The sequence below is a fragment of the Erinaceus europaeus genome, chromosome 16 (genome assembly GCF_950295315.1).
Source record: "Erinaceus europaeus chromosome 16, mEriEur2.1, whole genome shotgun sequence".
Classification (NCBI taxonomy): Eukaryota; Metazoa; Chordata; class Mammalia; order Eulipotyphla; family Erinaceidae; genus Erinaceus; species Erinaceus europaeus.
Genome location: NC_080177.1, coordinates 18967836 through 18991489, shown reverse-complemented (window position 1 = coordinate 18991489; position 23654 = coordinate 18967836). Strand labels below are relative to the sequence as shown.

Sequence of the window (23654 nt, the reverse complement as noted above, 5' to 3'; positions counted from 1 at the left end):
TTCTCCCTGTCTCCCCACCTTTCTCAATTTCTCTGTCTCTATCCAATTACAAATAAGTAAAACTTAAAAAAAAAAACTTTTGTCAAAAGGGTGTGAGATTTTGGACATATATATATAATTGGTTTTTTTTTTTTTAACTCAGTGAAAAGTCTGGCTCTGAAAAGAGCTTTTCCACATAGCTGTGAGGTAGGCTTACAAGTACATATTTTGTTGCCTTGGTGTCATGGGTACACATACAAGTGTGTATGGTTTTCAGTGTTATGAATGGTGGTCTCAAAGGTGGTAAGTAAGAGGACAGTTTGATATCAGGAAGAACCTGGAGTGGATATAAAAGCAGACAGTGGATGTTTATGTAGGGCTACACACCTTGATTTTTTTTAAATTTATTCCCTTTTGTTGTCCTTGTTGTTTTATTGTTGTAGTTATTACTGTTATTACTGTTGTTGGATAGGACAGAGAGAAATGGAGAGAGGAGGGGAAGACAGAGAGGAGGGGAGAAAGACAGACACCTGCAGACCACTTCACTGCTTGTGGCTTAATCCTGCAGGTGGGAAGCCAGGGGCTTGAACTGGGATCCTTACTCCAGTCCTTTCGCTTTGTGCCACGTGCGCTTAACACAGTGCACTACCACTCCCACACACCTTAATCTTTAACATAGGTCACTTGGCTACATGAAATAATTCTCATTTTAGTAAAAGCGTAATGTAGAGCCAGGTGGTGGAACACCTGGTTGACTGCTGCACATGTTAAAATGCGCAAGGACCCAGGTTCAAGTCTCTGGTACCCACCTGCAGGAGGAAATTTTTGCGAGTGGTGAAGCAGGGCTGCAGCGTCTGTATCCCCTATCCTCTCAGTTTCTGGCTGTCTCTACCCAATATACAAGGATTTAAAAAAAGTATGATGTATAATACATAACTTAAAACATGATAAAGATATAGCAATTATTTCTCACTACACTATTTGTTCACATTTTAGGAAATAAGTGCAAACATCAGATTTATGTAGTTTCATGCAGTAGTGTCATCAGATTTGAATATACTATCACTGAGCCATCACCAATTATAATTTACTTAGGCAGAAGTCACGGCACTGAAGGTTCCTTCAGTGTGGCGAAGGATGAGTTTAAACCTGGGTCATGCACATGACAAAGTAATCGTATGTATATGTATATGTATATGTATATGTATATGTATATGTATATGTATATGTATATGTATATGTATATGTATATGTATATGTATATGTATATATCTTTGCTATCTTTATTTACTGGATAGAGACAGCCAGTTATCAAGAGGGAAGGGGGAGCTAGAGAGGGAGAGAGACAGAGACACACCTGCAGCCCTGCTTCACCACTTGCAAAGCTTTCCCCCTGCAGGTGGGGACCAGGGGCTCAAACCTGGGTCCTTACGCACTGTAATATGCGTGCTCTACCAGGTGTGCCACCACCTGGCCCCGTAATTATGATTTTTAACAGATATAAACAGGATTATAAGGCTAACAACCTTATAGAAACGTTGCAACTTAGAAAAGTCAACTTACTTACGTCAAGGCAGTAAACTTACTTTATTCAGGTCTTCATGTAGACCGTCCATGAGGAACAGAAGCAGCTCTTGGGAGTCTTGTTGGCTACATCCTGCAAACTGGTCATTGATCTTCCCAATGGTGATTTTAAAGTCTTTCGGACTGATATACCTGTACTGTCCTGTCCACAGGGCTTTCATGATTATGCCAAATTCTTCTGCCACTTCACCTTTATGTCCCAGCAAATTCGACCTTTGTGAATAAAATGAAAAATCATGATAAAGCATTAAAGGAAATTTTTTTAAAAAATGATTTTTTTAATGTTTTAATTATCTTTATTTATTTATTTGATAGAGACAGGCAGAAATTGAGAGGGAAGGGGGAGGTAGAGAGACAGAGGGACAACCTGCAGCACTGCTTCAACACTTGTGAAGCTTTCCCTCTACAGGTGGGGACCGGGGGCTTGAACCTGGGTCCTTGTGCACTGTAACAGGTGCACTCAATCAGGTGTGTCACCGCCACGCCCCCTAAAGGAAAGTTTGAAGAGTCGAGTATAATGAAGTTTTCTTTGTTGTCACCAGTGTGTCACAGATCCAGTACTTTTTCAGACAGAGACAGACGCTGGGCAGTGGTGCATCAAGCTGAGAACACATGCATCAGGCACAAGGACTTGGGTTCAAGCCCCCAGCCCCCACCTGCAGGGGGAAGGGTCTGCAAGTGGTGAAATAATGCTGCAGGTTATCTCTCCCACCTCCACATATTTCTATCCTATTAAAAAAAAAAAAGAGGAAGAGAGAGACAGAGAAAGAGAAGGAAAGAAATCACATAACTGAAGCACCTCCAGAGTAGTGGGGGGGGCGGAGCTGTGGTCGGAGCTGGGTGGGGCACATGGCAAAGCAGGCGCACCATCAGTGACCTAGCTCCATGGCCCCAAGCACGGTGAAGTTTTGATTTTAATGTTAGAGCCTACACTAAAAAACAAACAAAAAATTATATATATCTCACAGATTTATTACCAAATAGTCACCTATAGCTAGCTTCTTTGTGGCTGCCAGCCTCGTTCTCTCTCTCTCTCCCTCTCTTTTTTCCCCTTACCAGAAGAGACTTTTCTCTAGATTTTACAAAGAGAAGTACTTACTTATCTAATGGGAGAGAGGCCAGAGCGCCTCTCTGGTATATAATGTGTGGGGTGGAACCTGGGGTCTCTGGTCTGCAAAGCATGAGCTCTACCAGCCAAATCACTTCCCTGGCTACTCTACATTTCTTTTTTAAATTAATTACTTATTTATTTTCCCTTTTGTTTCCCTTGTTTTTTTATTGTTGTAGTTATTATTATTGTTGTTATTGTCGTTGTTGTTAGATAGGACAGAAATGGAGAGAGGAGAGGAAGACAGGGAGGGGGAGAGAAAGACACCTGCAGACCTTCTTCACTGCTTCTGAAGCGACTCCCCTGCAGGTGGGGAGCCAAGGACTCGAACCGGGATCCTTCCGCCTCACGCCACGTGAGCTTAACCCGCTGCGCTACTGCCCGACTCCTGCTGCTCTACATTTCAATTTTTTTTTCTTTCCTAATTTGAATTTGCTACATCTAGGTGGTAAATGTGGTTAGGTCACCCTATAAAAACATAAAATTCTGGGGCCAGGTAGTGGCAAACCTGTTTGAGGGCACATACTACCATGTGCAAGGAAGGACCCAAGTACATGTCCCTGGTCCCACGTGTGGGACTCCCTCACCAGCATTTGGAGCAATGCTGCAGGTGTCTTTCTTTCTGTCTTTATATACCCAATTCCCTCTCAATTTGTTTCTATTAAAACAAACAAATAGATAGGAGCAGGTGACTCATCATACAGGCACTGAGCTCCAGTGATAACCATGTTGGCAATTAAAAAGTATAAACTTTTCCTTACCTGGGGAGCCAGGCAGTGGCATACCTGGTTATGCACACATATTACCAAGTGAGAGGAACCTGGTTTTGCCTATGCTCTCCACCTGCAAGGAGGAAGCTTCACATGTGGTGAAGCAGGGCTGCAAGTGTCTCCTTCTCCATCTTGCTCTCTCCCCCCCCCTTAATTTCTATCTGTTCTATCAAATAAAAAATAAAAGAGGAAAAATGGCCACAAGGAGCGGTGGATTCATTGTGCAGGCACTGAGCCCCAGAGATAATCCTGATGGCAATGAAGAAACATTTCCTTACCTGTTAATATCGTCTTGGTAACAGTTTCGATTGAAATAATCAGCCAAATGTGGAGCATTACAGAGGCACTGCAATATGGAGTTCATATAACAAGTATTTCCTAAATTCCGAAGCCCAGTGAGAGCTGGCCCACCTCCTCCAAAAACAGGGTTGAGGTTTCGAATCTGAGAAGCAGAAAGCCTTGTGATCTCAGCTTTAGGGTAGCATGCTGGCCTGAGGAAGAGGAAGTACAAGAGGTACCTCAGAGGTTCAAAATACAAACGGTAACAAACTCTAGTCTTTGTATTACAGGACAAAGTAATCCTGTAAACAGTCAATAAACCAACTCATGAGGCACTGGGTCTTAGAGAATATTCACTAGCGACTAAATGGCAATATCTAGACTCTCATTAAACAGATGCTGCTGACCTCTAAGATAGGGTCATGGTTCATATAATGTGAGACAGTCTGATATTTCAGATGAGATAAGGTGTGGTTAGAGCAGAAGTTTTATCTAGCAGAGATTATTTTAAAGATCTTTAAGCGGTCCCAGAAAGCTCAGTACCACCAAATGTCTAAACTCTACAAGGATGCTGACCAAGGGCTGCTGTATGTCTAGCATCGTACAGTGAGGTCTTAACACGTTACCGGACTAAATTGCAACCAGAGGCAGTTATCAGGGTACTATAAAGTCTGGGGCTGTGCTGACAAGTATGCTGATAGAAGTTATAAGTAGCTAGTGGTCCAGGAGGTGGCGCAGTGGATAAACATTGGTCTCTCAAGCATGAATGAGGTCCTGAGTTCAATCCCCAGCAGCACATGTACCTGAGTGATATCTGGTTCTTTCTCTCCCTCTCCTATCCCTCTCATTAATAAATAAAATATATTTTTAAAAAAAGTTATAAGTAGCTAGACAGATTTAAATTAAAATAAAAAAATTCAGTTACTCAGTTTCATAAACCACAATTCAAAATAGTCACAGATACAGAAAATTTCTATAATCACAGAAAAATGTACTAGAAAGCCCTAGACTAGAGAATACTTCTAAGACTTTTTTTCTCCTTCATGTACTTGGTTTACACGTGGTATTTCTCTATGGTTTTTTGTTTCTGACTTATCAAAGCAAGACCTGCTCGGTTCTGGCTTAAGTGATGCTGGGGATTGAAACTGGGATCTTTGGTGCCTCAGGCATTAGTGTTTTTTTGCATAATCATTAATCTGTCTCCCAGCCTCATGTGCTATTCTAGAACTGCTAGGAAAAGTGTTAGCTGACAGAATTTATTATTGATCCTAAGCGTTCTTCTGATAACACACATTTCAATCCATTTTTTCATTTATCCGTGTGCAAATGTACGCCCTCTCCTCTATCTAATATTAAAGTACATCAACTATACGCACAGTCTTTAAAGTTAATGAATTTTAATGACGATAATCTAAGAAGGAAAAAAATCTCACTCTTTTTCAAATTTTGAGTCCTATAATACATAACTATATTTACTGAATTTAAAAATGACCTATGGGCAGGGGTAGATAGCATAATGATTATACAAAGTGACTGTTAGGCCTGAGGCTCCAAAGTTCTAGGTTTAATTCCCCCACCACCATTGATCAGAACTGAATAGTGCTCTGGTAAAAAAAAAAAAAAAAGAGAGCAAACAAAAAAACCTTCATGTAAGCCCCTATCTAGGAGGGAAAGACATTAGAAGGCAAAAATGTCAACTTTTTGTTTTGACAAGTGCAACAAAAGGGCTAAAAAAGAGATGGTTTAGTTGACATTCTTTAGCTAACTACTCATCTACTCTACCCTTTGTCCAAAAAAATAAAATCAGAAGTGGTAAGCAGGCTTGAAAATTATCAGAACTATCAATCGTAAGCCTAAGAGGTTTTTCAAAAAGGGATTAAAAACAGCAACAGATCTAAATGAGATACTATTTTGGGATATCGATCACTTCTGAACAGAGTAACAAAAGCAACACAGAGTTATAATCACTAGGAGGAGACACACAGTAAAATGTATGTTACTTAATATTACATCAGTTTCCTGCCACGTTACTGGCTGTGTCCCCCCCCAATTTGTGTCCCCCCCCACATTACTGGCTGTGTCCCCCCCCCCAATTTGAAATCTGAGATTCACAAAAGACAGAATTAACAGTTTTATAAACCACAGTCCTCAAAGGGACCACAAGAAGTATTCATGTCTTTTATGTGTGGTAAGTAACCATGGCTGCTACAACTATTCATAGAAATCTGACTCCTTGACATTAAAAAGCTGATCTGCTTAGTACTGAACATGGTCAAACAGTAGGGGGGTAAACTTACTTGTTTTCCCGATTAATTGATGGAGTTATGGCTGGCTTTCTTTTCTCTTCCTCTTGAATAGCCTGGGTAATATCTGGGGAGGAGTAGGAGCGTTTCAGTTTGGAGGGTTCCCTATCCCGCTCAGCAGGAATCTGTGGCTTGGTTTTATGAGTTGGAGGGGTGGAAGGAGGTGCTGAAGGAGCCATTTCCGGTGGATACATATGAACAGTGTTGGTGGGTGAATGATAGTAACGAAAAGTTCCGGTAATTGGGTCAAGGAACTTGGAAGGAAAAGAAACAAAACAAAACCCACAGGTCAAAAAATAATGGCCATTAATAGAAACAAAAAGCATTCATCAACCAAAACCACTCCTCTGCCGACCTTTAGAATCGGCACAATCTGAATACACGGCACTACTTCTACAGTCATATTTGCAAAGGAATCTCAATTTGAAAGCAATTCGTTGTTTCTAAATGACCAGTATTAGAGACGTTCGTGTACGGGAGCCCATATGCCAAGTTGCATAGTGAGAAATCTAGCCCTGCTGGAATCAGGCAGCAGTCTTATCTTTTGTACCGAAGTAGTAAAACTGATTGTGCTGTGCACATTTTGAGTTTTTACCTTGGCCCAGCCTGAAGGCAGCCCTGGTACAATCCTCCCCATTTCTTCACTCCGTGCTCTTGTCAAAGGTTCTCGTTGAGCCTAATTAAAATAATAATAATAATAATAATAATAATCTTGAGTTAAATTTAGTCACACATTCAAGTTACATGTATCAAAACAAGTCTTATACTGCCCCCCTTTATACACACATACACATGCACACACACACTTATAAAAATATTTTATTGGGAGTCGGGCAGTAGCGCAGTGGGTTAAGCGCACGTGGTGCAAAGTGCAAGGACCACTGTAAGGATCTGGGTTCGAGCCCCCGGCTCCCCACCTGCAGGGGAGTCGCTTTACAAGCGGTGAAGTAGGTCTGCAGGTGCTTAACTTTCTCCCTCTGTCTTCCCCTCCTCTCTCCATTTCTCTCTGTCCTATCTAACAATGATGACAATAATAGCTACAACAATAAAAAAAAAAAAAAAAACAAGGGCAACAAAAAGGAAAATAAATATTAAAAAAAATTTTTTTAATGTTTTATTTTAATGACAGATACAGATAGAGCAAAGCACTGCTTAACTCAGGCTTATGGTGGTGACAGGGATTAAACCTGGGACTTCAGAGTCTCAGGCATGAAAGTCTTATGCAGAATCATCAGAATCTCTCCCTAGTCCTTTGTACACTTTTGATGTGGTTCTGGGGAATGAGTACAGGGTTTCATGTATGTGCATTACCACTGAGAAGTCTCCCTGGCCCGATTATTTATTTATTTAATTATTTATTTTGCCTCCATGGTTATTCCTGGGGTTCAGTGCCTACGCTACGAATCCACTGTTCCTGGCAGCCATTTTTTCCGGTGTTGTTGCTGTTGCTGCTATTGTTGTTGGACAGGACAGAGAGAAATTGAAAGAAGAGGGGAAGACAGAGAGGGACAGGAAGACAGACACCTGCAGACCTGCTTCACCACTTGTGAAGCGACCTACCTGCAGGTGGGGAGCCAGGGGCTCGAACTGGGATCCTTGTGCCGGTCCTTTTGCTTCCCGCTATGTGCACTTGACCTGGTGCATTACCGACTGGCCCCCAGTTTTTTTTATTTTTATTGCCACCAGGGTTACTGCTGGGGCTTGGTGTCAGCACTATGAATCCACTGTTCCAGGCAGCCAGTTTTTCCCATTCTTTTTTCTATTTTGTTCGATAGAACAGAGAGAAATTGAGAGAGGAAGGGGAAATTGAGAAGGAGATACCTGCAGACCTGGCTTCACCTTCATCAAGTGTCACCTCTACCGGTGAGGAACAGGGGCTTGAACCCGGGTCCTTGAGCTCGGTAATGTGTCTGTGCTTAACTAGATGCGCCACCACCTGGCCCTCCTGGGTCTATTTTTTTTAAGTCTATAGTTCTTTCTCTCTCTCTCTCTCTCTCTATATATATATATATACATTTATATTTATTTTTCCTTTTATTGCCCTTGTTATTTTTTATTTTATTGTTGTTATTGATGTCATTGTTGTTAAGTAAGACAGAAGTGGAGAGAGGAGGGGAAGACAGCGGGAGAGAAAGATAGACACCTGCAGACCTGCTTCACCACCTGTGAAGTGACTCCCCTGCAGGTGGGAAGCCGGGGGCTCAAACCGCGATCCTTACGTCAATCCTTAGTCTAAAGTTCTTAAGGTGTGTGCATGGGCACAGGCATGGGGAGAAAGAAAGAAAGGAGAAGCAGAGAGACAAGAGATCGCAGCACTGCCCCACCGTCCAAAGTGTTTCTATGTGGTGCCAGGTCTCAAATCCAGGTCTTCATGTTCAACAAGGCATGTGCTCTGCCAGCTGAGCTATCTCCAGCTATCTAGTGACTCAGTCCACAGGAAAACAATTTAATTTATTATCTTTATTTCTTTATTGAATAGAGACAGACAGTAATCAAGAAGGAAAGGGAGGACAGAGAAGAAGAGAGACAGAGAGACACCTACAGCACTGCTTCACCACTCATGAAGCTTTCCCCCTGCAGGTGGGGACCGGGGACTTGAACCTGAGTCCCTGCGCATTGTAACATGTGCACTCAACCAGGTGCGCCACCATCCGGCCCCTTTCTTGAGTTTTTATACTCATCTAGTCTATTGTCATTAAACGTGACGTGGCCAGTATACATCTATGCAGAGAGCTAGGGAGGTGGCTCAGCCCTGGGTTCAAGCCTTGGTACTGTAGAAAAACAAGAAAAGAAAGAAAGGGAGGGAGGGAGGGAGGAAGGAAGGCAAGGAAGGGAAGGAAGGGAAGGAAAGATATAGAGCACCATTTAAGGAAGTAAGCAAGCTTTGATTTCATTTAAGAAGACATCAGTGTTATTAGCATAGCCATAGTGCAGCGTTTCTGCAGAACTCTCTTCGATTTGCAAAACTGAACCACTATACCCACTAAACCTCCCCCCTACTCCTCCTCCCACCTAGCCCCTGGGAAGCAACACTACTTCATTTCTCTATGAGTCTCACTACTCTAGGTAGGAGACCACATAAATCCAATCACCAAATACTTGTCCTTTTGTGATGAGCTTAATTCACTTGGCATGTGGGCTCAAGGTTTTAATACACTGTAGCATGTGTTAAAAAAAAAAGTCTTCCTTTTAAAGCTTGAATAATATTCCACAGTATATGCATTCTACATTTTTTTTTAATGTGTTCATCTATCAGTAAATATTTTGGGTTGCTTCTGTTGGCTATTGTAAATAACATTGTTCTGAAAGCAAATATATATATATAAATATCTCCAAGATCTTGCCTTTGATTATTTGTGTATCTATCCAAAAGTAGAATCATTTAAGTAAAACCTAATTTTTTTTTTTTTTTTTGCCTCCAGGGTTATCACTGGGGCTTGGAGCCTGCACTGTGAATCCACTGCTCCTGGAGGCCATTTTTCCCCTTTTGTTGCCCTTGTTGTTGCGCTTACTGTAGTTGTTATTGTTATCATAGCTGTTGTTGGATAGGACAGAGAGAAATTGAGAGAGGACGGGAAGACAAAGAGGGGGAGAGAAACACACCTGCAGACCTGCTTCACCGTTTGCAAAGTGACTCTGCAGGTGGGGAGCTGGGGGCTCAAACTGGGATCCTTACACCGGCCCTTGCACTTTGCGTCATGTGCGCTTAACCCACTGTGTTATCGTCCAACTCCCCAAAATATTTTTTATTTTCATAAAAGGAGTATGCATACTTTAAATGATAAGACAAATAACTAGGCTCTTTAACATATAAACATGCCAATTATATAAAAGTGTTGACTTCAAAAGGGCAATCAGTAAAACCAGGGCTAAGCTTTATTTAGAAACAAATCAATAGAATACACTAGCAGAGAAAATGCCTTCATGGCAATAGCCATGTGCGTTTCTGGCTTCTGTCTCTGCATTCTTCATCTAATTGATCCTGGATGAACCACCCCCTGTCCTGTGGAAGAAATCAGTGGGAAAAGTATAAAGTATTGTGGGTTCTATATTTCTTTTCTTTTCTTTTTTGCCTCCAGGGTTAACACTGGGGCTCAGTGCCTGAACCACGAATCCACTGCTCCTGGAGGGCATTTTCCCCCATTTTCTGTTGCTCTTGTTGTTACAGTTCTTGTTGTCATTATTGTTGCCACTGATGTTGCTGGACAGAACAGAGAGAAATCGAGACAGATGGGGAGACAGAGAAGGGGAGAGAAAGATAAGACACTTGCGGACCTGCTTCACCGCTTGTGAAGTGACCCCCCTGCAGGTGGGGAGCCGGGGGCTCAAACCAGGATCCTTACTCCTGTCCTTGTGCTTTGCACCATGTGTACTTAACCCACTGCACTACCGCCCGATCCCTGGGTTCTATATTTCTTGCGATACACTTGCACAGAATAACTCTTCAGCCTACCAGCCTCAGTTAAATTGTCCTGGGCGGTCTGGGAGGTGGCACAGTATAGGATGCATTAGACTTTCAAACATGAGGCCCTGAGTTCAATCCCTAGCAGTGCACATGCCAGTGATGTCTGGTTCTCCTCCCCTTCTGTCTCGTTAGTAAATAAGTAAAATACTTTTTAAAATGAAAAGGATCTTAAATATTGACAAAAGCAAATGAAAGAACAGCTGACCAGAGTACTGCTCAGTCCTACTGGCTCATGGTGGTACCAGAGATTGAACTTGAGATCTCAAAAGTCCCAGGAATGGAAGTCTGTTGCATAATATTTCCCTGGCCTCATATCTCTCAAGATGGAGGATAACCGTATGGTAAAAGTATTAACATAGTTTTAATAATTATAGCTATGTTTTCCCCACCCAATGAACTATTTATTTTATTTCTCTCTAAAAGCTCCAGCCTTTAGAATTCCACTTTCTGGTTTTCCTTTAATATTAACAGACTGTAAAATTATCAACATTTCAGAAGTGAACTAAAACTTCACTTTCCCCTAGTACAAGCCTATCACTAGCTAGTACAAATTCATCAGATTAAAAATATTACAGAAGGAAAAAAAGATGAGGCCTCTCAAAGTTTGTTCCACCTTGTTTTCAAAACAGATACGGCTGGTTTATTTTTTTGTCTTGTCTGCTTTTGTTTTCAGGTGCCAGGAAACAAGCCAGGGCCTCATACATGTAAATATGTGCTCTAGCCTCCATTGATAAGTAAGGTGTTAAGTGCATATGGGATTTCTTTTTTAAAAATAATTTTTACCATAATGACCTTGGGTCCATACTCCCAGAGGGATAAAGAATAGGAAAGCTATCAGGGGAGGTGATGGGATACAGAGTTCTGGTGGTGGGAATTGTGTGGAGTTGTGCCTATTTTTTGTCAGTGTTTCCTTTTTATAAATAAAATTTTAAAAAATAATTTTTATTAGTGATTTAATATTGATTTATAAGATTATAAGATAAGGAGAGTATAAATCATGTGGGATTTATTCACACAAAAGATGAAAAAAGGGAGTTGGGCGGTAGCACAGTGGGTTAAGCACAAGTGGCACAAAGTGCAAGGACCAGTGTAAGGATCCCGGTTCGAGCCCCCGGCTCCCCACCTGCAGGGGAGTTGCTTCACAATCGGTGAAGCAGGTCTGCAGGTGTCTATCTTTCTCTCCCCCCTCTTTCTTCCCCTCTTCTCTCCATTTCTCTCTGTCCTATCCAACAACAACAATAAAACAACAAAGGCAATAAGAGGTAATAAATAAATAAATAAATAAATATGAAAGAAAAAAGAAACTCTGAAGAATGAGTGGGGAAAGTAAGTGAAAACCACAATGGACAGAAAGCACTGACTCATAATACTACAAGGCCCAGAGCAGATGCTGGTCATTACTGTATATGCACCATGCCCTCTTTTGAACTCAAGCATATGAGTTTGGTTACCTTGAAATTGTAATTCTTATAAATAGTAACATATTAAAGGGGACACAGAGATTATAGGGAACCAGGGATGTAGCTCAATGATAACATTTATGCTTTATGCCAGGACACCATAGTTTGATCTCTAGCAAATCTTTAGCCTCCTGCTTCAAAGCACAGACTTCTATACAGAATACAATTAAAAAGTAAAAAATTTAATATGTACCTCATCTGTCATACAGTGGACTGGGAGGTAAAACACTGAATACAGAGTACTGGGCTCTCAAACAAGAGAATCTGGCTTTAATCCTTGGCCTCACATGTGCCAGACTGAGGTACTGATACTTCTGCCCTCTACCCTTCTCTCATTAATGAATAAATACACCTTTAAAAAAAAATCTATTATTTAAATAGTTGGAAGGTTTTTTTTTTTCCATGCTTGCCTTTTGATGATTATAAATCCAACATAAACAAAGGGGTGTTTATCTTAAGTGTTAAAACTGTGTTGCATTTTACACTTTCATAAAGAAATTCCATTCCTGAGCAAAGAAGAGCAGGTGACTGAGTACAAGATCTACCATTCCCTTGCAAATGATTAGGTCTCTGCCCTGTCTGTGGAATGAAAGCAGAATGGCAGGTCTATAATCTGACAGAGCTGACAGTCTGTGTTACTGGTTTCTGCCTGTACCTTGACTGTGCTGGCATCTCCTATCACAGTGGCATGAGACAGCTCGCCTGTTGACTTCTGCAGTTCTGGGGTTGGACACCGTTTCCCCCTATCTTCCGCAGACTTCTTGGCATCAGTAGTTTCATGCTCACTTTTACTTTGCCTTTTAACTCCTGTGATTTCTCTGCCCCTCTTTGCTGAGGCTTCATCCTCTTCTTCCCCGGCCTGCTCGTTTTCTCTCATTTCTATTTCCTCTTTTGCTTTCTGTCGCTTCTCTATGGCTTCATTCTCTTCGGATGGCTGCCTTCTGCCTTTTTGTTCTTGTTCTTCCCTCATTTTCTCTATTTGTTCCTCTTGCTGTCTTTCTAGGACTTGTTTGCTTTTCTCCATTTGAGGAATATTTTCTGTAAGAATAACAACTTTTTCTTCATCTGTTAACATGGTAGTCGGAAAGGGAAATAGCGGCTTTGTGGACCGATCAGGAATAATTACTCCATGCTCATACTTTGTGCTTTCAGGTCTTATTCTATAATCTTCAGGAAAGTTGACTGCTGGTTTTGTAGTACGATCAATCTATAACAACAAAAACAAAGCCAAATATGCTTTTGCCAAAATCCAGAAATGTTACTATTTCAGATCCTGAAATCAAGCTGTGCTGAAAGAACTGTCACTTTATGGAGACAAAATTTCTTTTCTTTTTTTTAAATCCAGACCACTTATAGTTCTGCTTTTTTTTTTTTTTAAAAAAAATTATTTATTCCCTTTTGTTGCCCTTATTGTTTTATTGTTGTAGTTATTATTGATGTCGTTGTTGTTGGATAGGACAGAGAGAAATGAAGAGAGGAGGGGAAGACAGAGAGGGGGAGAGAAAGACACCTGCAGACCTGCTTCACCGCCTGTGAAGCGACTCCCCTGCAGGCGAGGAGCCGGGGGCTCGAACCGGGATCCTTATGCTGGTTCTTGTGCTTTGCGCCACATGCACTTAACCCACTGCGCTACCATCCAACTCCCTAGACAAAATTTCTTACAGCACCTACTAGTAAATTACTTGTGTTCAGATTTCTCATAAGAACTTTGAACAGGGGATAGTCAAATGCAGCTAGTACTTATGTCCTCTTGCTTCCAAACTTTCAGTTCACCTGGATGTGTTTTATACGTGGAAGAGTTCATTTTAAAATAAACAGCCTAGATCTGGACATACTGAGACTAAGTTCACTTTCTACATATCCAATTGCTGACTCAATATCTGATCTGTATCTAAATCTTGAAAACTGAATTCATTATTCCTTCCCAGTCTTATCTTATGAATATAACCTCCATAAAGACAGTTGCTCAAATTTAATAGTATATAAGAGACTATTAAATATAGAGCTCCCGCCCTTCCACAGTCTGATGATTTCATTCCTACACCTCTATCTCCATTACTACACACCAAGCCACCATCTTCTCTATGCAACTTCCTCAAACTGCCAATTCTCTTGTATTTTTCCACATTAAAGTCAGAGTAGTAATTCATTCTCTAGTGTCTACTTGGTTGTTTTTAAAGATTCGTTAATGAGGGCCAGGCGGTGGCAGACATGGTTAAGTGCACAAAGTATTAAGCACAAGAACCCGCCTAAGGATCTGGCCTTGAGCCCCCTGCTTTCCCACCTTGGCGGGGGGGCAGAGCTTCACAAGTGGTGAAGCAGGTCTAAAGGTATCTGTTCCCCTGCCCCCATTTCTCTCTGTCCTACCCAATAAAAAATGGTAGGGGGAAAAAAAAAGATGCTGGAAGCAGTGGATTCATAGTGCTGGCACCAAGCCCTGGTGAGAACCCTAGAGGCAAAAAAGAAAAGAAAAAACATAAAATATTAATGAGAAAAAGAACTAGCTCATCGTTTGAGTGCATAATATTTTTAAGTCTTCAATTCTGAAGAAACATGGTATTTTTGAGAAAAGAAAAGGGACAAATATTACTGATTTATGGAATAGTATAAGAATATAAGTAGTATAACAATGGAATACTACTCAGCTGTAAAAAATGGTGACTTCACCGTTTTCAGCCGATCTTGGATGGACCTTGAAAAAATCATGTTGAGTCAAATAAGTCAGAAACAGAAGGATGAATACGGGATGATCTCACTCTCAGGCCGAAGTTGTAAAACAAGATTAGAAAAGAAAACACAAGTCGAACCTGAAATGGAATTGGAGTATTACACCAAAGTAAAAGACTCTGGGGTGGGTGGGTGGGTAGGTGGGGAGAATACAGGTCCATGAAAGATGATGAATGACATAGTGGGGGTTGTATTGTTAAATGGGAATCTGGGGAATGTTATGCATGTACAAACTATTGTATTTACTGTTGAATGTAAAACACTAATTCCCCAATAAAGAAATAAATTATTTAAAAAAAAAGAATATAAGTAGTATAATAGTATAAGTATAAGCATAGTATAAGAGTATAAGTAGTATAACAGTATAAGCATAGTATAAGAGTATAAGTAGTATAACAGTATAAGCATAGTATAAGAGTATAAGTAGTATAACAGTATAAGCATAGTATAAGAGTATAAGTAGTATAACAGTATAAGCATAGTATAAGAGTATAAGTAGTATAACAGTATAAGCATAGTATAAGAGTATAAGTAGTGTAACAGTATAAGCATAGTATAAGAGTATAAGTAGTATAACAGTATAAGTATAAGCATAGTATAAGAGTATAAGTAGTATAATAGTATAAGCCTGAAGAGGTAGAAGAGTTGAGACAACAGTACCATTCCAGCTAGGATAAGAGTTCAGATGTGGGAGTCAGCGGTAGCAGCGGGTTAAGTGCACACAGCACAAAATGCAAGGACCGGCATAAGGATCCCAGTTTGAGCCCCCCGCTGCCCACCTGCAGGGGAGTCGCTTCACAGGCAGTGAAGCAGGTCTGTAGGTGTCTGTCTTTCTCTCCCCCTCTCTGTCTTCCCCTCCTCTCTCCATTTCTCTGTCCTACCCAACAATGACATCAATGATAATAATAATGACTATAACAATAAAAAAGGGCAACAAAAGGGAATAAATAAATAAATATTAAAAAAAAGAGTTCAGATGTAATTTAGATACAGTGCGTAGCTATTTAAAATTGGATTTTTAGTGAGTGAGGAAAGCGGTTAGTTTACATAGATGTTTTAAAATGAAGAGTGTGTCGCTCTGCCTTGGACATGACCCAGATTTGGGCTTTGGGGCTGCTGCATCCTTCATTCTCCTCCTCGGACTCTCTCTGCCCATCAAAAAAAGGGGGGGTGAATATTCTGGTAGCCTGGTAGGTTGCACAGTGGGTGGGCACTGATTTGCATTTATGAGGTCCTGAGTGTATTGCAAGGCATGCATGGACACTACCCGACAGTGAGCTATGCCTCTGCCTTTCCCCACCTAATCTCTTAGGTCGAAGATAAAAATACCTCCCCCATGAAAGCTCACTGAACTATTCTTGTCAGAATTTATCCTCTTGCTTAGTACTCCAGTGACTTAAAAGTAATTCTGACATTCTGTCTTAGGCCATGGGCAATTTTGTACATGTCTTGTCTTCTTAATATTGAAGAGTACCTATATAAACTTCATCTTTCAAAACATGCTCGAAAAAGTGTATAAATCATTAAAAATAACTGGTAGATCAGGACTTGTATAACAGGTGGATTAGTTTGAAAGGGAGTACAATAACATAAGCTCTGTCTAAACTGCTTTACTTGATGTTAAAAAAAAAGTTAAAAGTAGTGCTAAGATTTAATCTGAAATATTAAAGAGTAGAAGGTCATTAAAAATGAATGAAATGGGAGGGACTGGCTGGAGGACTGAAGGGCTGGCACAGCTGGCTGAGCACACACGTCACAATGTGCTAAACCTCGGACAAGCCCATGGGCCCCATCTGCGGGGCGGAAGCTTTAGGAGCAGTGAAGTAGTGCTGCTGCAAGTGTGCCTCTCTCTTCCTCTCTTTTTCTTCCCTCTCAAATTCTCTGTCTCTGTGCTAAATAGATACGCATATAAAATTTTTTTTAATGAACCATCATTGAAAAACTCAATACCTTTTTAAATATCAAAAATCATCTATATACTATATGTTTGACATAATAAAACAAAAGGGAAGGTGGTACTAAGAGAAAAGCAAGAGCATACCTGAGGAATAGTCTTTATAATAGGCACTGAATGAATTATAGGTGAGACATCAGGCTTAAATGTGGCAACTGATTGATACGGAGCTGGTATCTGCACTGGTCCCATTTGCTCAGCTTGATGGTGAGTCAATTCTATATTTCCAACTATTTCTATAGAAGGAAGTGGCATCTGTGCAGTAGGTGTAGAAGGAACTGGTTCTTCCAGTGAAGGGTAAGTAAAATCCACTAAAATTCCCAAAAGAATAATATCATGTTTAAAATAGCAAGCCCCTCAACACTGAGTATGTATACACACGCATATGTATGCTATATGTGTGGGTTACATGTAAGTTAAATGAAGAGACAGCCACAACAGTCTTACAGTAAGACATTAACTTTACCTTCCCCCACCCCAGGATATCACTGGGGCTCCCAGCATCTACCACTCACAGTGGGCTCTTTTCTTGTTCTCTTGAGAGACAAAGAGGGGGAAAGAGGCAGAGAGAGGAGAGGAGACACCACAGCACTGCAGCACCACTTGTGAAGCCTCCTCTGTGTGGTGCTTCTGCATGGTACCAGGCTGGAGGCTTGAAGTTGCGTCCTTGCACATTATATAAAGGTTACCTGGGGTGGTGAGACATCGCCCAGCCCCCTCCCTTTTTTTTTTTTTTAACAAATTCCTATCTTGCAGGACAAATACACAGACAACAATAAACACTCTTCCTGAAAAGATAAACAATTTATCTTACAGAATTACTTTACCACAGCAATTTTAAACAAAAAATTTCACATACATACATGAGACAGACACCTCTTCATTCCTGCCTCGTGGGGGTGGAGTGACCTTAGCATTTGTTGTGTACTGGGGATAACAAAGGAGCCAGTTTTCGTAGCCTCCTTCCAAAACCAAAGGCTCATTGCGCAGGACAGCTTTTGTTTCCCACTACAAAACAAGGGAAAGATATTTTCAGCATGGCATCAGTCTTTTTCACGGCTGAAAACACCACAAATCTGAAATGAGACGAGTGGGTTTTAATCTTTCTCATTCACCAGAATGGAGGGTTAGCATTAACACATTAAATACCATCTTAAAAATATTTATATTCATCAGTGAAGATGGTATCCACTGTTCCAGTTTACGCTTCTCTGATTTCCATGAACGCTGACCACTTTGTTTTTTTGCCTCTAGACTTCCTCTTTTATTCATGTCTGTGCCCACTACTTAATTTTACTATTTTATCTTGAGTCATTTTCTTATTTATTTTTTTTTTTAATTTTTTAACCAGAGCACTGCTCAGCTCTGGCTATGGTGGTGCAGGGGATTGAACCTGGGACTTTGGAGCCTCAGGCATGAGAGTCTCTCTTTGCATAACCATTATGCTATCTACCCCCACCTTCATTTTCTTATTATTTACAAAAGTTTTTCAGATTTTAGGTATTCTAAACCACTGCCACATTTATTGTGAGTATTTTTGTTTCCTGCCTTCTAGTTTAATGGTGTTAATTCAAATCTGGTTTTGGGCCAACAAGACAGTTCACTTGGGATGATGCCTACTTACCATACAAGTGACCCAGGTTTGAGACCAGCTCCCACCATACTGGAGCCACTTCAGTGTGATCACCTCTCCCCCCCCTTCTCTCTCTTTCTCCATGAGGTTTACTGAGCCCATGTGTAAACTATTGTGCTGTAAAGCATTAACCTCTCTCTCTTGCTATTGCTATCTAAGAAGCTGGCCTGCAGTGGTAAAGCTCTGATGATGACAAAATCAATCTAACAAACCTAAGTTTTATTTTAGCCAACACGATCCTATCAGTCTTTTCTCTATAGTGACTGCTTCCTTTACCCTAATATTTCTCTTTTTACTTTTCTTTATATGTGACAGGAAAAAGAGAAACTGAAAGGGGAAGGTGAAATAGACACCTTCCTCACTGCTCATGAAGACTTCCCCTGTAGGTGGGGGTTGGGGACTTGAACCAGGGTCCCTGTATATGGTAATGTGTGCATTCGACCAGGTGTGCCACCACCCAGTCCCCTGGTCCCCTATATTTCATAGTCCAATTCTTAAAACAAAACAAAATAAAATAATAACAAAAAAATCCCTTGATTTATACATCTGAAAATGCTAATATCCTATTTTCTGAAGATTCAAATGCAAATCTTCAAAATCTAAACTTAATGTCTCCAACTAGAACATGATGAATCTCCTTGTCCCTGAGCTAAACACTAAGGTTTTATAAATCTGCGTGGGTGACTTCATTTATACTGTTGACTCACATGTTCTGTATTGAAAGGAGTCATAGAACTGTTTGTAATTTTGTAATTCTTCACTTTTCTCCTTTTCCTAACTTTCTTTCACAGTAAAGGAAACTATGATATTCTGCTGTGGTTTAAACAGATTTTTAAAAAGATAAACAGTAAGTCAGTATGCCGTTCTAACAATCCAACAAAGCCCGCAATATAGTACAATAAGAAATTGCTCGTCGTGGTCCGGGAGGTGGCGCAGTGGATAAAGCACTGGACTCTCAAGCATGAGGTCCTGAGTTCAATCCCCGGCAGCACATGTACCAGACTGATATCTGGTTCTTTCTCTCTCTTCCTATCCCTCTCATTGATAAATAAATAAAATATTAAAAAAAAAATAAAAAAGAAATTGCTCATCATGGGGCCGGGTGGTGGTGTACCTGGTTGAGTGCACACGTTACAGTGCACAGGGACCCGGGTTTGAGCTCCTGGTCCCCACCTGCAGGGGGCGTTTTGCAAGTAGTGAAGCAGGGCTGCAAGTGTCTCTCAGTCTCTCTCCCTCTCTATCTCCCCTTTCTGTCTCAATTTCTATCTCTATTAAAAGAAGGAAATCACTCACTTTGAAAAGTGCATCTTTCAGACTCCACAGAGTAGTTCCCAATTGTAGATCTGTTAGAGAACTAAACCAGTCAAGAAGTACCACATAATCCACCATCCCTCTCTTCTTCCAAGTGTCTTTAGAATCTTCAGGGAGATTTGCTTCAATCCAACTAGTAGTGGTTCTGAAAAACATTAATAATTGCATTGGGGCAAAAGTAGACTAGAGTAGCCTACTATAGTAACATCAAACACAGAATTTTGTTATACAGTCTGTATCACATCATAGCCAATTTTCAGACATTTTCTTTTTTCCTCTTTTTCATTTGATAGGATGGAGAAACTGAGAAGGGAAGAAGTGATAGGCAGAGAAAGACATACACCTGCAGCACTGCTTCACTGCTCGTGAAGCTTCCCCACCCACAGCTGGGATGAGGGGACTTGAACCTGCTGGGTCCTTGCGCGAGGTGATGTGAGCACTTGGCCAGGTGTGCCACCACCATACCCCCAGAGCCATCATTCCTTTTTTCTTTCTTCCTTCCTTCTTTCTCTTAATATTTTATATATATAAATATATATTTACACGTATAAATAGGTGTATGTATTTATTGATTAAATAAATGGGTGTATTTATTTATATAGTATGAGAGAGATATACAGAGAGACCAGAGCATTGCTCAGCTCTGGCTTGTGGTGGTTTGGGAGGTTGCACCTGAGAGGCTGGAGCCTCAGGCATGCAAATCTTTTTGCATAACCATTATCCTATTTCCTCCATCCCCCAGATTGCTTTTTCTAAAGTCAGACTATGTTAACATATTAATTAGTTTAAAAACTTTTAACTCAGTTTTAACCCTCCAGAAAGAAAAAGGAAGGAAGGAAGAATGGCTGGATGGACTGATTCATCTGAACACCCCTATCAGGGTGAAGTTTGCTGACACGTCTCTTGGGAAAATGTGGAGATGTACCCCTGTAAATCAACATTCCCTCAGTAAAGTGATACTCAACTTAGAAAAATTAAAACTCTGAAAAGGATTTTCATTCCTAGTAACTAGTTGAGCTACAAGAGAACATTTATTTAACATACACAGCAATCCTGGAAGTCGGTATTATTATTATTACTATTCTTTACCAGGGCATAATTTGGCTCTAGTTTATGGTGGTGCAGGGGACTGAACCTGAGACTTTGGAGCCTCAGACATAAAAGTCTATTTGTATAACCATCATGCTATCTACCCCCACCCAGAAGTAGGCATTATTGCCACCCTCATTTTATAGGTGGGAAAGCTGAACTTACAGTGAGGTTACATAAGCTGTCCAAGGTCTTATTATCTTTTTATTTATTGGATAGAGACAGCCAGAAAGTGAGAGGAAGAGGGACAGAGACCTGCAGCCCTGCTTCAGCACCTGTGAAGCCTTCCCCCTGTGGGTGGAGACTGGGGGATAGAACCCAGGTCCCTGTGCACTGTAACGCGTGCGCTCAGCCAGGTGTGCCACTGCCAGTCCTGTCCTTGCTCTTGAGCAGCTCTGCTATGCTGTCAATGCTGTCAGCTCTACAGCAAAGCATGATGTTCACTTTCTCTTTTACTCACTGCCTTGTGTCTTCTCCCCCAGTGGCTATAACCTCCATGTCCTTATCTCTCACTAACTGGCCCTCACGCCATGCCAGTCAAAGGGCTCCTTGCAATTCCTGGTTTATTCAGCATGCTCCTGCCTACATTCCTCCTCCCTTCATGGCTCATTCCCCTTCTAAAAAAGGTCAGGTGTGGGACAAAAGAGCTGAGAATGAACAGGTCACAAAAGATTACTTTATCACACTGAGTTAGGATGAAAAACAGTATGATTTACTACTGTCTATATATAGTTTGTCGTTAAGTCTAATACACAATGTTACCCACCCTGGACTGATGGCTTCTTCAGGAACACTGAGGGAATTTAAAATATGGGAAAGCTGATAATCCTGCATTTTCCGAGCATCCATTATAATTAAGCTGGTGTTTTTATCCATCATCATTGTGTACAGTTCCTTTGCCGTAATTGTTCCTTAAAAATAAAAGACAGTATGAGTGACACACACCTAGTTTCCTGTGCTAGCATATCACTAAATACAAAAAAATAGCTTTTTCTAGAAGAGTGAAGGGTACTGGGTGTCATAAACTTACTACCCCATTATCCTACTTATTAACATTAAAACTAACATTAATAGTAAATAGATCCTTTTGAGTACACATGCTACAATGTGCAAGGACCTGGGTTCAAGGCCCCTGTCTCTAACTGCAGGAGGTGAAGTTTTACAAGTAGTGAAGCTGTGTTGAAGGCATCTTTGTCTCTAGCCCTATCTCCCCAACGTCCTTTAAATTTTTTTTGTCTCTATCCAAATAAATAAATAAATAAAATAGGGGCAGGGTAGTAGAACACCCAGTTAAGCACATCATAGTATGCTTATATGAAGGAGCGTGCAAGGATCCAAGTTTGAGCACCCAACTCCTCACCTGCAGCAGATCTGTAGGTGCTATCTTTCTCTCCCTATTTCCCCCTTCACTCTCATTTTCTCTCAGTCCTATATTAGAAGAAAAGAAAAGAAAAAAAGAAAGGAAAAATTGGCTGCTAGGAGTAGCCGATTCATAGCACCAAGCCCCAGTGACAACCCTTTAGGCAAAAAATAAAATAATAAATAAAACTTTCAAAAATAATAAGTAGGGAGTCGGGCGGTAGCGCAGTGGGTTAAGCGCACGTCGCGCAAAGCACAAGGAGCAGCGTAAGGATCCCAGTTCGAGCCCCCGGCTCCCCACCTGCAGGGGAGTCCCTTCACAGGCGGTGAAGCAGGTCTGCAGGTGTCTGTCTTTCTCTCCCCCTCTCTGTCTTCCCCTCCTCTCTCCATTTCTCTCTGTCCTGTCCAACAATGACGACATCAGTAACAACAACAATACCTACAACAAGAATAAGAAGACAACAAGGGCAACAAAAGGGAAAATAAATAAAATTAAAAAAAATAATAAGTAGATCTTTAAAATATCCAGCTTCCTTCTTCTATTTTATTGACAGAACAGAGAAATTGAAAGGGGAGGAGAGAGCAGGAGATAAGACTCCTGTAGACCTGCTTCATTGTTTTACATTTTATTTATTTTCCCTTTTGTTGCCCTTGCTTTTTTATTGTTGTTGTAGTTATTATGTCATCGTTGTTGGATAGGACAGAGAGAAATGGAGAGAGGAGGGGAAGCCAGAGAGGGGGAGAGAAAGACAGACACCTGCAGACCTGCTTCACCCCCTGTGAAGCGACTTCCCTGCAGGCGGGGAGCTGGGGGCTCAAACCCGGATCCTTAAGCCGGCCCTCGCACTTTGCTAACCCGCTGAGCTACTGCCCGACTCCCAACCTGCTTCATTGTTAAGTAACCCCTGCAGGTGGGGAGCAGGGGCTCGAACCCGGGTCTTTGTGCATGGCGATATATGTGCTTAACTGGGTGTGCCACGCGTCTCCCCTAAAGTATCCAGTTTTCATCTTCCTCCTCTGACTGCCAAGATCATTTTGGCAACAAAACAGACTAAACAAGCTGACCACTGAGAAGGGGAACAGCTAAGCAAGATGAGACACAAAGAAATCTATGGATTAAGAAACACATCTCTGAATAAATGGCAAGTAGCTCTAGGAAGGTGCCTTTTTAAGATCCGCTTACTTTTCAGATTACTATAATATGTGTACATGTGTGTTTGTGCATGTGTGTGTGTATGAGTGTGCGAGCATGTATGCAAACACACTCAGGGCCTTGCCGAATGGCCTCCTGGGCCCAGTCTTGTCATTTGTACATGCTACTGGGGCAAGGCATGTGTGACAGCTATCTGCCAGCCTCCATACGGCAGTCTTTTAAATAGAGTTCATTTACTGTTATATACAATTAACAATCAAACTCTGTGTGTGTGTGTGTGTGTGTGTGTGTGTGTGTGTGTGTGTAATTCTGACAATTACTAAATATTTAAGTTTCTTTATTGGGGAATTAATGTCTTACAGTCAACAGTAAATAGTTTGTACATGCATAACGTTTCCCAGTTTTCTTTTTATTCTTTTTAAAAATTTTTTTATTATCTTTATATATTTATTGAATGCAGACAGCCAGAAATTGAGAGGG

The 23654-nt window shown here is 41.0% G+C and overlaps 1 protein-coding gene across 4 annotated transcripts in view; it reads right to left on the bottom strand.

Annotated features, from left to right (window-relative positions):
* USP8 (ubiquitin specific peptidase 8) overlaps positions 1-23654 on the bottom strand; it is a 65731-nt gene that overhangs the window by 7952 nt on the left and 34125 nt on the right. For 2 of the 4 annotated variants that reach the window (XM_060174645.1, XM_016192025.2), the window contains 9 exons: positions 21429-21573; positions 19556-19718; positions 17493-17637; positions 16717-16940; positions 12604-13155; positions 6619-6699; positions 6018-6277; positions 3720-3932; positions 1566-1776 (listed from right to left, as the gene is read on the bottom strand). In XM_060174645.1, the coding sequence (XP_060030628.1) occupies positions 1566-1776; positions 3720-3932; positions 6018-6277; positions 6619-6699; positions 12604-13155; positions 16717-16940; positions 17493-17637; positions 19556-19718; positions 21429-21573 (1994 nt within the window). Of the gene's footprint in view, positions 1-1565; positions 1777-3719; positions 3933-6017; positions 6278-6618; positions 6700-12603; positions 13156-16716; positions 16941-17488; positions 17638-19555; positions 19719-21428; positions 21574-23654 lie in introns of all 4 variants that reach the window. The other 2 variants (XM_016192026.2, XM_060174646.1) reach the window with 2 other exon arrangements.